Raw genomic sequence first — 13,067 nt, forward strand, 5'->3', positions numbered from 1 at the left:
ACTATTCATATGTGTGTAGGGAGGCGGATGAAGAGAACAAAAGCGTGATCGAGACATATTAAAATAGAGAGAGACTTGTCCGGCATCCATCATCATGTTGTTTTGGGGACTGCCAACAAGGTTTCACATATTTGATCATCTGAATTCGATTCAACTAGGTCGTAGCACAGTATTCCTTCAAGGCCATGCTTTAATACCCTGATGGCACAATTGTTTGGAATGCATTGTACTTTTGGGCGCAATCTGCTTGATGTATGTCGGCACCAGATCGAACAAGACACAATCGTCTACCTGCACAGGCTAGAGAAGAAGCTTGTATTTCCGCGATGTTGTAAATTGCAGTGCCATAAGGTATGTTTTCCTTCGGCTATACGAATTTGCGGCATGTCTCTTATGCTCATCGGCGAGCATATTTTCCTAAGAAGAGTTTCTCTTCCGCCAAAATCGAAGCCGGCGTTGTGTAGGCCAGCGGTTGGCGGACTCTAGAAACGAAGGTTTCGGTCTAATGAACGTCTTTGAGTACCCTTGCGATACCCTTAACTGGCCACGTGAGGACTGCGCGGGTTTTGACTGCCCTCGATGGCCGAAAGTTGTGCGTCTTCTGTCTCCGTCGTGCAGTGAGCGCCTCCAAGTCACTCAAGTCACTCCAGCGTCAAGGCATTTCATCGTATTCATAAATACAACGATGGTTGTTGTAGACTCCCCAGGTATCCTATGAAATCTCAACTAAGAGCCTATCAGGAGTAGTATAAGGTCCTCTAAGAAATGACTGGCCCCCAATCTACCTCCACTGGTACCCTGCGGGTCCGACATCTAGCCCTCTGACGTATAGACTCGGGTGGCCGTTCCCGACTCGGTTTCTCTTTAGCTGGAACGCCCTCCAGGGTCATCTCGATGCTTTCGGAGCGAGTGGACTCTTCGTTCCAGCAGACCCTGTGCACCCAGCCGGTGTTCGAGTACTAACGACGCACCTCGCCATCCCCCGGAATCATTCAATTCTTGATGGTCAAGTATGACCCCAAAGGCTCCGAAGAAATGAGGGTAGATGTTAGATAGGGGTCGGAATAGGGGTTGTGGCAGCTGGAGACGGACTTACTCGGGCCACAGATGTAGCCCCTATAAGACCGGTACAGCACAACCCTTTCAATCCTCACTGGCAGTGGAAACCCATAGTGATTCTGGATGTCAATGATGCATAATTACTCCCACGCTCGCCGGCGCGCTTTTAAAGCGTAATTGGCAGTTGGTATAAGGATTTTTACATAGCAAGCATTACCCACGTGAACACTTACAAGACCTGTGCGGGTGGCAATGGTGTCAGACAGTTTTGTTTAGCATGAAGCTCCCCAGAAGCTCTGCTCTGCTCTGCGTAGCAAAGGCCTTGATAAAGACAAAGGTATATTGATGTACGAAGCACTAGAACTTTATAAACTATCTCACGCACTATCCAATGATCGTATCATTCATTCAGGACGGAGGTTCATGGGCAAAATGATGTTCCACAAAGCATGTGGCATTTATCCGTGAGGCAGCCCTGTCTGCCTCGCAGCATAGCCTGCCTGGCGAACAAAACTGCCCGCCAGTAAATCGAAGCCCAACGAAACCACCTTGAACCTTCCCAATCTTTTCCAATTCCTCACAATCCCTGTATTTCATCTAATTCCCAGGAAACAGGTATTGCGTGCTCATGGAGGTTGCTTTAACATTTGGTAGCGTCGGCGACATCATCGCTATTTGCCAGTTAGCGATGCAGCTGCGCCAGGCACTGGGAGTGGCATCATGCAGCACAAAAGAGTACCAGGATACACGCAAGGGTCTGGACAGCTTCACCCAAGTTCTGATGCAGGTGAGAAAACGCCGACACATCAAGAATTTTCCCTCTACCGTGCTGAGCAAACCCCCTTTCTAGGTTGTTGCAGAGTGCCAGCAGCATCCAAGTGACCCTTCGTTAGCCAGCCTTAACGCCCAGACGAGATTAATTGTCAACGAATGCGCCACGCTCATCCAAGATGCGCTCGATCGGTGGTGTCCGAAATATCACCAGAGCCTACAGTCCGGGGGCTCTGGGAACACCGTCAAGGACGCATTCCGCAAGATTGAGTGGTCGTTCAGAGAGCGACAGAGTCTACAAGAGCTCCAAGAAAAGCTGCATAATAACACGGAGAGGTTGGAGCTCCTCGCATTGATTACATCAAGGTGAGAAGCACCGATGCTTGGTTCCCACCCATTCTCCACGCCGCTTTGGTTTACAATCGCGTGGTACAGGCACGCATCCCGGGCCGAGAACGCTTCCGTATTGGCGAGGATTGATGAGGTGAAGACAATGGTCTCCAAGAACCAAGCAGATCACGAGCTTCTTCGAGAAGATCTGCATATCCAGGCGTTGGGGAATCAAGCACGACATTCTAGCCTTAATCGGCAGCTTGAGACGCAAGCAACAGGAATCATGTCGATCATGGCAATTGTTGTCGCGGTATTCCATGAGCTTGGTCAGGCGAAAAACCTGGTTACAACAGCTTTGTTAAGCCTTCAAATGCTGATGTTTGCCCCGTTGCTTCGAGGGCTGGATCCAACAAAAGGGCTTCCGGTCTTCCTCGAAGATGCACTTGGTGAAGTCCTCGAGATACCACTCCAGTGGCTGGACGATTGGGACGTGTGTATAGCCCGTAACTTAGACTTGTGTCTTCACTAACAGAGGTGTTCTTAGAGCTTCGACAGTCTGCTAGAGTTACGGTTCAGAAAGCGGAAAGGGCATGAACTGGTCAAATCCCGGCGTTTCTCCCTCGAAGACAATTGCTCTGGAGAAGACGTCGACCGGAGTATACCACTTCTTCATTATCTGCGGCGCGGGATGAAGATCAACATGAGTATCTTGTTTGATACTCAAATGCCACTTGGTCGCTGCCCTCGATGTGATACAGTGCTTGATGGCAGAGGAAACCTCAACTTACACTGGTAAGACCAACAATCCGACGCCGCACCAGAAACTAACCCGGCCTTCAGCCCGAAAACGGGCTGCGGCATGTGGCTCCGATCGCAAAGTGAAATGGCCGACGTGGATACGCCTGGATCAGTTCAACGGCAGTTGTCAGTAGGAAGCGATTCCCAGCCGCCGCAAGTTACCGAGTCTAGAGATCAGTTTAAGCCATCAGACTTTCAAAGAGTCACACTAAACTGTTTCAATGGGCAGCTCTATGGGGGTTTCCAACTGGTAGAGCTCTACTCACTCTGCCGTTGTTTATATTACCAGCACTCTGTGGAGAGATCACGCGATTTTGGCCGTCCTGGAGCTCGCATATTGAAACGGACGATTTTGGTAGGATACACCTGCCCGGCTCATACGGCTTATCTGGATGACATTTGCGACAGCTTGATTGACTAGTAAAATCTCGTAGTAGTGCATTTGTAAAGAAGGGTTAGTCGTTAGAACACGAGCCAAGCAGGCCGAATATATCATGTATCCCCGAGCAGAAATGAAGTTAAGTGATATGAATATGTCTTGCTAATCATTGTTAGAGGTCCGTTTTCCCCAGAACTGAGGACCGTATTTTTGCGCAGCCAGTCGGGCTAAAACATCATACCGCCTAGGGCCATGCCGCCAAACAGGGGCAAGGCCATTGGCATCATGCCCATACCTCCACCATATCCCATCCCCATGGGTCGATTATATGGACCAAATGGCCGTCCGTAAGGGGACCTCCCCATCCCCATTCCTCCACCACCGAAGCCGCCACCCATGCCTCCGGGATAGATGCCACTACTACCGCCGCCCATCAACCCCCCTCCCCCGCGATACGACGAGTACGACACGGGCCGCACATGCCTAGCGCCCTTCGGTACCCCGGGCGCGTCTGGCGCGTAAAACACCTCCTCGAGCGACGGGCTGAGCTGGCGCGCGTGCGTGACGCCCGGAATGCGGACGTCGGGCGGCTCGAGGTAGACGTCCATGCCGTCGTCGTCCTGGCCTAGCAGCTGCGGCTTATTGGTCTGGATGGCCGCGGCAAGGCCGCGGCGGAACAGCTCGTGCTGCCGGTACAGGTCCTGCTCGCGCTGCTGGCGTCGGCTGCGTTCGGCGTTGCGCTCCTCGTGCGTCGTGCCCGTGATCTTGTCCTTCATCTTGCGACCGAAAGATCGAGGCTTGCTGCTACTGCTGCTGCTGGGTTGCCGAGATCCGTGAGTAGCCCCGGCGACGTGGCCTTCATCATCGTCGTCGGTGGTCTCGGCGGCGATGTCTTCCTTGCTAGGATGACGTGTTAAGCCGCCCAGACGCTCTCTCTCCTGTAGAGGGAGTGAATTTAGGTACTCTTCATCGTCATACGGATGATGCCTACAGAGTCGCTTATTAGATTTCAAACCTGAATTTTGAGCAACACATGGCATACCATATAGAACGAGGCGGGTCAGCTCGTATGTCTACGAAGAATTGATGGTGGTTCTCTGGATCAAATGTGCGCACCCAGCCGTCTGGGAGAGGTCTCGACTCATCCTCGACTGGGGTCCAAGCCAATTAGTATATAAAGCACTCGGTGGTGAAAGAGGAGTCTAGTCAGACGCTGGAAGGCCTACTACTACGGCGTCTCTGCGCGGAAATTCCATTGCGCTCACGCTGCGATAGGCGAGCAGTCCCGACGGCCTGCTCGTACGAAGGAGGATCTTGAGATGCCATTATGATATGAATCTAGTTTGTTGCATATATCATTGACAACGAAGCCAGGGAGCTCTTCTGAAATGTCAGTGGCAATGGAATCGTTTCACCGCGAAGTTTACTTGTGTCGCGGCACAACGTCACTATGAGGTCAACATCGGCGTTGCACACAGCTCGTCATGCTGTATCCACAGTTCTGCCACGAAACCGTGCATGTCAGAAATCAAGATACTCGAAATCGTCAGTGGCTGCACTCTGATTGTGCTCTGCAGGCTGAGAAGCTTAAATGGAAGCAAAATGGAAGCATATTTTCCAGCTCCGGCAGCGCGAGTACAACACAAAATGCCGATATGTATGCCTGTGAACGGATGTAACAATTTGATAGAGTGACACGTTCACATCGTGCTCCCAGAACCTGCCCGTTCGTATTGCCAACCTCGTACAATCAATTAGGGTCAACTGCGATAGTGTCAGTGATGATTAAGGGGTAGCTTGCATTGCTTAATGGACAGCAGAATTGACGGCCAGTGGATGAGGCATTACCAACAGCAACCATTCAGTCAGGTAGGACGGTAACATATGAACCAGTAGGAGCCACAAGGAGACTATCACATATTCACGTTCCCTGGCCAAGAATTGCATAAATATTAAAGGAAGAACTGAACTTTTTTCTCATTGCTACAACCTATTCGCTGAGCCTGACTATGTTGAGATCTAATAAGTTGGGCCGAATCATGTCACGACGACGCTTCGAGAGTAACCAGCCTGAGAAACCAAACATTGACGATGCCGCTTTGTAAGATGTGCTCTCTGCACCCCGTCAAACGCGACGAGCAGGACCAGGGCTGGACGGATCACCGACGCTAGCGCTACCGCTGCTAGGGGCACTACCGCTCGCACTTGCACTTCCGCTCCCGGTGCTAGCAATCTCACCTTCGCCTTCGCCCTTGCGCTGACCTGGGAAGCCGAAACCCGGGGGCGGCCGCAGCGGCTCCCGCGTGGAGCCCGGGAGGCTGCCCTCGGCAACATCGTCATCGTTGGAACTCGACTGCGTGAAGCCAGACACATCACTAAGCATCGAAGACGAGCGCCCCCTGGACTGCATCATGTGTCGAGGACGAGACGATGGCGACGACTGGGGTACGAATCCAGAAGCAAGCGCAGATGGCCCCCAGAGTGACATGTTGTATGCTGATTGGTTCCACGCCGTATTGGGATCATAGGGGGCGGAATTGACAGCCGCGCCATGAGGCATTTGACCAGCCGCCATGGGTTCCGAGTAGTCGACCGCTCCGCTGTACAGAGCTGCTTGCTGTTGCTGGTTCTGCAGGGCCTCGATGTCCGATTTAAGAGATGCTACAACCTGGTCCTGGTGGGCGTTGCGAGAGTTGAGCAGGTTAAGCCTTTCATGCTGCTCCTGTTCCGCCTTGGCGAGGTTAGCCTCCAGGTTGGCGCGATCTTGACGACGTCGCTCAGCTTCGTTGAGACCACGAGCGTTTGCGTCGGCCAGACGGGAAAGCTCCCCATCTACCTTGGCGATACGACTGCTGATCTTGTTCCGCTTGCCCTCCAGGTTTGACTTTTCATCAACCATGGATTTCACCTGGCTGTCCAAAAGTGTTTTGAAACCCTTCAGCTCAGCTACGGCTTTGTCGTAACTCGCACGCTCGACGTTGTATGAGGATTGCTTCGTTTTCCAAGCAGACAGCAAAGATTCGGGAAGAGCGTCGTACTCCTTCAGCTCAGTCTCCAAGAGGGAAATCGCGTGCTGGGCTTGCTTCGTCTGAGTCTGATTCTGCTGGATCTTCTGGCGCATCTTGTCATCGCCAGTCCCGGCGGACTGAACAGCGGACGACAGCTTCTCCAACTCCTTCTTGAGAGCGTTCATCTTGCGGCTCCACTCCTTTCGGGTACTCTTCTGGCGGTTCTTTTCATCGGCATACTTGGCCTCGGCACCTGCTATGGACGTCCTCAAAGTGGTAATGGGCGAATCCGGGCAAAGTGACCTCTGGTTGCTTGGTTTCAGGTTCGGCTGGTCAACACCCGCAGTCTTGGCCTGGGTCGTGCGGAGGCTTGTAGAAAGGAGAATCTCATGTGTCGTCGTGCTGACGAACTCGCATTCGTAGTTGGACATGGCAGTCAACCCGTAGATATCTCCACTCCAAGTTACTCCGCGGTGTCGGTTGTCGCTAGTTTCCGTCTGCCTATCGGGCTCGATGCGGGTGGGCTGCCATATGGCATTGTTCACTCGCACATAGAATGGCTTGGTCAAATCGATCTCGTGCGACGATGTTCCTCCCGCGCCTCCCGCGGCACCAGAATGGGCCGGGAAATGGCTCGTGTTGAAGGAAATCTCATCACAACCGACAAAACTAATCCAAATCTGATCAGCCTCGCTGACAAACGGCGCATTCCCCAGATTGTGGATGCCCGTGGCATTGGCATCGGCAGAATCGGCAGCACTATGAGTTAGTTCGTATTCCTTCACGACAACGATCTTGGTGCTTGCAATTGCAGCCCACAACGGCTGGCGGTTCCTGATTTGTGCACTCTGTTTTCTCTTTTTCTTCGTGTTAATGGTGGCTTGCGGTTGGAGCGCAGCAGCGTCACTATCGGGCGTCGAGAAGCCACCGTCGTTGGAGAAATCCCCGGCGGAGGGTTTGCACGCCTCAGGGTCAACACTTTGTGCGTCATTGTCGCGTCGTTCCCTTCTCAAATACCAATCGCGTATGTACTTGACTAAGCCCTGTGTCAAGATGTGTATCGCCAACACGCTGCGTACCCAATTCACCCAGCCGGACTGGACTCTATCGTAGCCCCGTATCGAATCGAGCGATTCCAGAGGATCGTCTATGTCCGGCGTCATGAAACGGCTAGATCCAAGCAAATAGCCGATGGGCGAGTATTTCATTTTGGTGTGGCGAAGGACATGAGATAGCAGAATCATGCTCAGGCAAACCAGAGAGTTCTTCATCGACCCACCATCCCTTTCTCTTGATCCTCCGCCCAGCCCGAGTGCAATGACCATCTGCGCGAGGTCCAGGATGACATGTTGGATGGGACCCCAGAGAAAGAGCCAAATGAGAAGGACGATGCCATCGACACAAACGACAGTGGCAATGCTGGGAGCGCCGAGGTTCCATTCGAAAACCTCACTCAGGCTAAGGCCACTGCTGGTGGTTACGAACGTCAAAAGCGTAAACAGTACGTAGATGCCGGACAGCGCAATGGGGGGATCTGCATCAAAATGATGAGAATGGCGATAGTGTCTTGGGCAGGACAAGAGCGTAGGACGGTAAATATGAACTCGAGAGGGCCGGGATCGCGGTGGACATTGGTGTTCTTGGTAGCATTGACGTCAATGCGACGGTGATTCTCGATGGCCTGTGTCATGCTGTACGACTCGGATGAAGAGGTCTCGGAGAAGGCGCTCACGGAGCCGCGCCTAGCGGCGTCGTTTGCCATGTCGTCGAGGTCGGGGTCGGCCGGGGTCGCTACTGAAGAGGCGAGGGAAGCGGGTGTCGTGGCAGTGTTGGCAATCGTCGGCGGCGAAGCTGGGCATCCTCCTCTAAGCACATCCGATACATTCTCGCTGGACGAAGCAGCTGAGTGTCTCGAGTTGGCGGTGGCATTCAAATAGCCCTGGCTCTTCAGATTCTTGGGAAGCCGCTTGCCGGGGCCGACTAGACCATTATCGTGACGATTGTTGGAGTTGGGATGCTGGCTGTTGGAGGCGGCGGAACCTTGCTGCTGCTGTCGCTTGGCTGAGGCTGATGCCCGAGGCATATAAAACGATGACCTTGCCCACCTGGCGAAACTGACTTGGCCCAGAAGCAGAGTTCCGAGACAGCCAGCAAGCGACCAAAGTCTGGGACGCGACGGGAGCGAACAAAGAAGCCTGGTACGGGGTAGTGGTCCAACCCGGGGAAATGGTGGGCGGCTTGGGTTCAAACTTTGGCAGCCTGCGGACCGGTGCAAACAAGGCTTTATTCGTCGAGGTTAGGCGTCTTCATGGGATGAGAGATAATGAGCGGATAAAAAAGCGTTGAAACCAAAGGCGCGGACTGCCAGGAATTATGCTTTGGAGATGGCTGCTGCGCGATGACTAAGAATCGCAAGCAAAGCTGGGATGATGTGTGGTATGAAATGATAGTAGTAGTGATTTCGTGGAAGAGAGATGCAGTTGGGCGTTAGTTAATACTGCTGGTGTGGTGGGAGGGGTGGAGAGAGACGGGTGCTGGCTTGGCTCTTTGAACATCGAAGTGATGTTGATTGGGAAGAGAGAGGATTGAGGGGGCCAGATAATAATAGAAGTCAATAACGATGGGTGGTGATCACTGCTGCCGTTGGCCAAAAACTACATGCACACACACACACACACACAGTACATACGTGCACATCCAGTCAAGTGCGTATTGTGGATGTGCGGAATTGTAGGCAAGGACGTATGCTGGGTACCCTGCAGCTTGACAGTAGACACACGCACACACCCCCATACACACAAAGGCCTATGATTATTGTGTCTCTCTGTCTCTCTGTTCGTTTGCGAAGCGTGCAACAGAGACTGACAAGACAACCGTCAGATCGAACGGAGGAGCTGCAGGCGCTGGTGGTAGAAATCGAGATACAAGTATGGGACAAGAAAAGCAAGGCAAAAATGCAAAGCAAAGCAAGGCAAGGCCGGTAGAGCAAACGTATTAGACAGGGTCAAATTACTAAGGAGTGGGCCCCGCTAGGGGTCAAAGGGAATGGTTACAAAGTCTTTGGGGCTTGGAGGGCGGGGGTGCAGCGATGTACCTACAGCGGTACTTGGCTGCTGGCCCAGTGAATCCTCAAGATCCTTTAGCACAGAAGGCACACCACTTTCTGACCACTCACCTAAAACCGCACCATCAAAATGCTTTGTCCAGCTTGGGTCCAGGGGCCGCGATCTGACCTCCCGCCGCCCCGTCCCTGCTGCGCAAGCAAACAGGGCCACTCAGCGCTACAGTATCCGGCCAGCATTGCAGACTGTACTTGTCCTGGTATTCGGGAGAAGCTGGGCAGCAGCTGAGGAAGCAGCACGTTCGATATGTTCTGCAGTATAGCATTCAGTAGATGTATACGTAAAGTACGTATAGATATGCAAGCACGCACACACACCACATACGTCTGTCTATATTACCTACATGTATGTGTGTGTGTGGTTTGTGGATGGGAGCCAATCGGTACATAGGCGGTGGCTCCAATGGGCAACCCTTGCGCTTTTCTATACTATCGCCGATTACTCCCTCCAGATCCAGCCATATACCAATGGCGACCTACAGGTATAAATTTTGCTACACATGGCCGAAAGCTCCGTTGCTGGATGGAAGGATGGATGCCCGAAGGCCAACATTTCCAGTCCTTTTCTCATTTGATCTTAATTTGAGAATACCGCCGAAGAGGGTCGCCCGCACCCAATGTAGCCCAGATCGGTCTTTCCTAGCGGCCCTTTCACTGGACTCGTGGAAAGACGCCCCGAGACGAAATTACCTGAGTCCCTGACTCGGACCGTCGCTGTCGAACAAGGTCCAGCCAAGCTCGTCCTCTACCTCCGTGTCTCTCCACCTTTTTCTGTAAGGCCGTTTCGTAGCCACAGGATAAAGAGATTTTTTAGTGAGCCATCCAGAAAACGGCACATACTCGGCCACTGCCCACCAAGCACGAGATGCGAGCACGCGAGCCTGTTATACCGGATAGCTATGTAGGCTGCTCTGCACCCCCTGCCCCCTACTAGGTACATCGATCATAGTGGCATCTGCCATCATGTTGCATGTCGTCAAATTCTACTTAATATTCTGCGCATCGGCGGGGTCGCTCTTCAGGATCCTTGGACAACCCCACTGGTGAGGAAGCCGTCACGTAACAAGTTACAAAAACCGCCAGTGTTCTGGTCAGAGGACGCCTGATTTGCCGCTAGATTGAAGAAGACTTTTTCCCCTTCTCCCCATTCGTCTTTTCTACATGTTAGTATCCCGTCACATGCACAAGCTTAGCATCTTTGCCTGTGAGTCCGAAATTTCTCCATTTCCCCTGTGTCTTTCTAGTACGTGTATGCGTACAAAAACGAGGTCGACTAACAGAACACCTCAACGCTACTACAAGAGAGGGAGACTGGGCCTAGGACGTACAGCCGGCGGCCAAGGAAGGGGCTTAATCCGCTGATCCGCTCGACTGATCGGACTGGCCGGTTATCGCTAGGGATCAGGGGGCTCCCGCGATTCAAGGCGCACGTTGCAAGCTTATCCAAACTACAGCGCCTAGTGACCTACCATGGTGGGCAGATCTACCTGTCTTCAGAAGACGATATCATCAGTATACCGCCTATTTGACCCAGAAACGTTTAAAATACTATGCAGAGTAGGGGTGTCTCGTCCTTCTTGACTTTCCTTCTGGGGCGGATAGCAATGAGGTTCCCCAGACATTGCCCGGCCATGTGGCTCGTGTTTACGATCCACCGTCGATCTGTCAGCCTCATTGTCTTCTGATTAGTCGAGGACCCCCTCGCTTGCTTCGATGCAGATTGCGATAGATATGGTTCAGTTGGTATCTCATCTTCCCATGGCGCATGCAGTGCTATTCTCCCTCTTTGACGCAACAGGCAACAACTGCTACGTATCGACGGGTTCCTTGATACACATTTGGAGTATGTTGTATTTCTAGTCTGCTGGTATGCATGCAACAGGTTGGAAAAGAAGTATTAGGCTGAGTGGGGTCCGTCTATGTACATAAAGTGTATCCTGTCCAGCGGAGTAAGCACGGCATTGGGGCCATTCACCATCCAATGTGTTTAATTTGCATTGCCGATCATTGCTTGACTGGCGCCATCGGCTGCAAGCTGATGGACTGATCACTGATCACTGATCACACGCACGCAACGCCAAACTCTTAGCGGGATATGAAAGAACCAACATCTAGCCAACCGGATGGTGACTATGTCGTCGCAGTGCCTTTGATATGCCTAGTGCCCAATGATTATGTGGTGAAGTCGGTAACGTAGCGAGAAGAAAAGGAACGACCTTGTCCCAACAGCACGCGAGCACTTCAGATCTGAAGCGTGGGTTGCTCTGCGCAGGCACCCAGATTCCCGAGCCAACAAGTCACATCTGCCTGCAGCTTATGTGGTTCCGTATTGGTGGCCTGCCAGCAGAGGTGTGTGTCTCACTTCGTGCCACTGCGGGAGACTTGCGAGGTACGCAGCCGTCGGAGGAAGTCAACCACCTCAAAAAAGCTTCATCCCCCACACTCATTCCCGGAAAGCCCAGCACACTAGGCGGGATATGGCTAAGCTCGTCGATTTTCCCATGGCCGGCATTCAGACAACCTTCTTTTACTTTGTCTGGTGGAGTTCTTCAGCATATCATTGCTTGATTAACAAGCAGGGGTAAGGGCTACGATGTTGGCTGTTCGTGCTACCGTATATGTCGCGATACCAGACTTAGAAGATAACCCACTGAGATGGGATATTCATTAATATAGTATTCGGAATCGAAACCATCTGATATGGCCGCTAGTTGTCTTCATTTATCTATGGGTGTAGAAACTACGATATCTGGGTCGATCTATGCTTTTAAATCTGTAATGATGAAAAAGCTAGCTACGGGATGGGTGATCATATCATCGTAGCCATAACTCAAGATAATTATGTACACCTATTATCAAGGATCATCTATATTAACATATTGTTACACACTCGTCGGAAGCTCTTTATTCAAACATCAAGTTCTTCGTATAACGAAACGTTGCCAATCGAATAACACTGGTGGTAACACTCCGTTGCTGTGTGTGTACCTTCGTACTGCTCTTTGGATTTTAGCGAGATGGCATCGTCAATTGCCCCTTATCGACGCCAGATCGCCTTGTTCTACACGATAAACACCGAACAAGTGCCTCGTTTTTCAGAGTTGAGAGTTAAGTGATCTGCACTCCCGGCCCTTTGCCTATCACCAGCACTGGAGATCAATCCAGAGATTGGGTTGTATTCAGACATATCCCGCTCTAAAATACTATTTCATAGTCCTACGCCTGGACAGGAGAAACTCGTCCAGATCTGAATGATTTCTGTTCTGTGGGCGCTGCATCCTCAACTTGATCATCCTCTGTATTATAATGTGTCTTCGGTTTAGGCGGATGGCCGCATGTCACTTTTCTATCGTGCGTGTCTCGGCAGCTTGTTCATCGTCAGGGACAGTGAAGGTGACTTCAAGGTCGTTCCGCATGGAACATATAGTGGTGGTAAGCGTCGGGCTAGTGCTAAGTTCCATGGGATACACCGTGTCTTCGAGAGCCGGCTCAACCTTCTCGCTGCGGCCCGTCTTGCACTGTACCCAGGCGAACTCTCGGATGTCATACTCTTTCCGCATGGTCTCACTATCAATTCGACAGATGTCGTTGAGAGTTG

At 52.0% G+C, this 13,067-nt stretch overlaps 4 protein-coding genes across 4 annotated transcripts; 1 reads left to right on the forward strand and 3 right to left on the reverse strand.

Annotated features, from left to right (window-relative positions):
• Nucleotides 1–1,687: 1,687 nt before the first annotated feature.
• PG998_004845 (uncharacterized protein) lies at nt 1,688–2,855 on the forward strand (the record flags this gene model as incomplete). The annotated part of the gene is made up of 4 exons (XM_066871663.1): nt 1,688–1,846; nt 1,910–2,196; nt 2,266–2,653; nt 2,727–2,855. 4 exons carry the CDS (start codon nt 1,688–1,690, stop codon nt 2,853–2,855), a joined length of 963 nt encoding a protein of 320 aa, XP_066731760.1.
• A 712-nt stretch (nt 2,856–3,567) lies between these two features.
• PG998_004846 (uncharacterized protein) lies at nt 3,568–4,666 on the reverse strand (the record flags this gene model as incomplete). The annotated part of the gene is made up of 3 exons (XM_066871664.1): nt 3,568–4,327; nt 4,383–4,491; nt 4,567–4,666. The coding sequence occupies 3 exons, from the start codon at nt 4,664–4,666 to the stop codon at nt 3,568–3,570; spliced, it is 969 nt and encodes a 322-aa protein (XP_066731761.1).
• A 799-nt stretch (nt 4,667–5,465) lies between these two features.
• PG998_004847 (ubiquitination network signaling protein acrB) lies at nt 5,466–8,431 on the reverse strand (the record flags this gene model as incomplete). Its single annotated transcript, XM_066871665.1, has 2 exons — nt 5,466–7,882; nt 7,927–8,431. The coding sequence occupies 2 exons, from the start codon at nt 8,429–8,431 to the stop codon at nt 5,466–5,468; spliced, it is 2,922 nt and encodes a 973-aa protein (XP_066731762.1).
• Nucleotides 8,432–12,807: 4,376 nt separating this feature from the next.
• PG998_004848 (uncharacterized protein) lies at nt 12,808–13,029 on the reverse strand (the record flags this gene model as incomplete). Its single annotated transcript, XM_066871666.1, has 1 exon — nt 12,808–13,029. The coding sequence occupies one exon, from the start codon at nt 13,027–13,029 to the stop codon at nt 12,808–12,810; it is 222 nt and encodes a 73-aa protein (XP_066731763.1).
• Nucleotides 13,030–13,067: the final 38 nt, after the last annotated feature.

Source organism: Apiospora kogelbergensis (genome assembly GCF_038363985.1).
Source record: "Apiospora kogelbergensis strain CBS 113332 chromosome Unknown utg000003l_segment0_segment0, whole genome shotgun sequence".
Taxonomy (NCBI): Eukaryota; Fungi; Ascomycota; class Sordariomycetes; order Amphisphaeriales; family Apiosporaceae; genus Apiospora; species Apiospora kogelbergensis.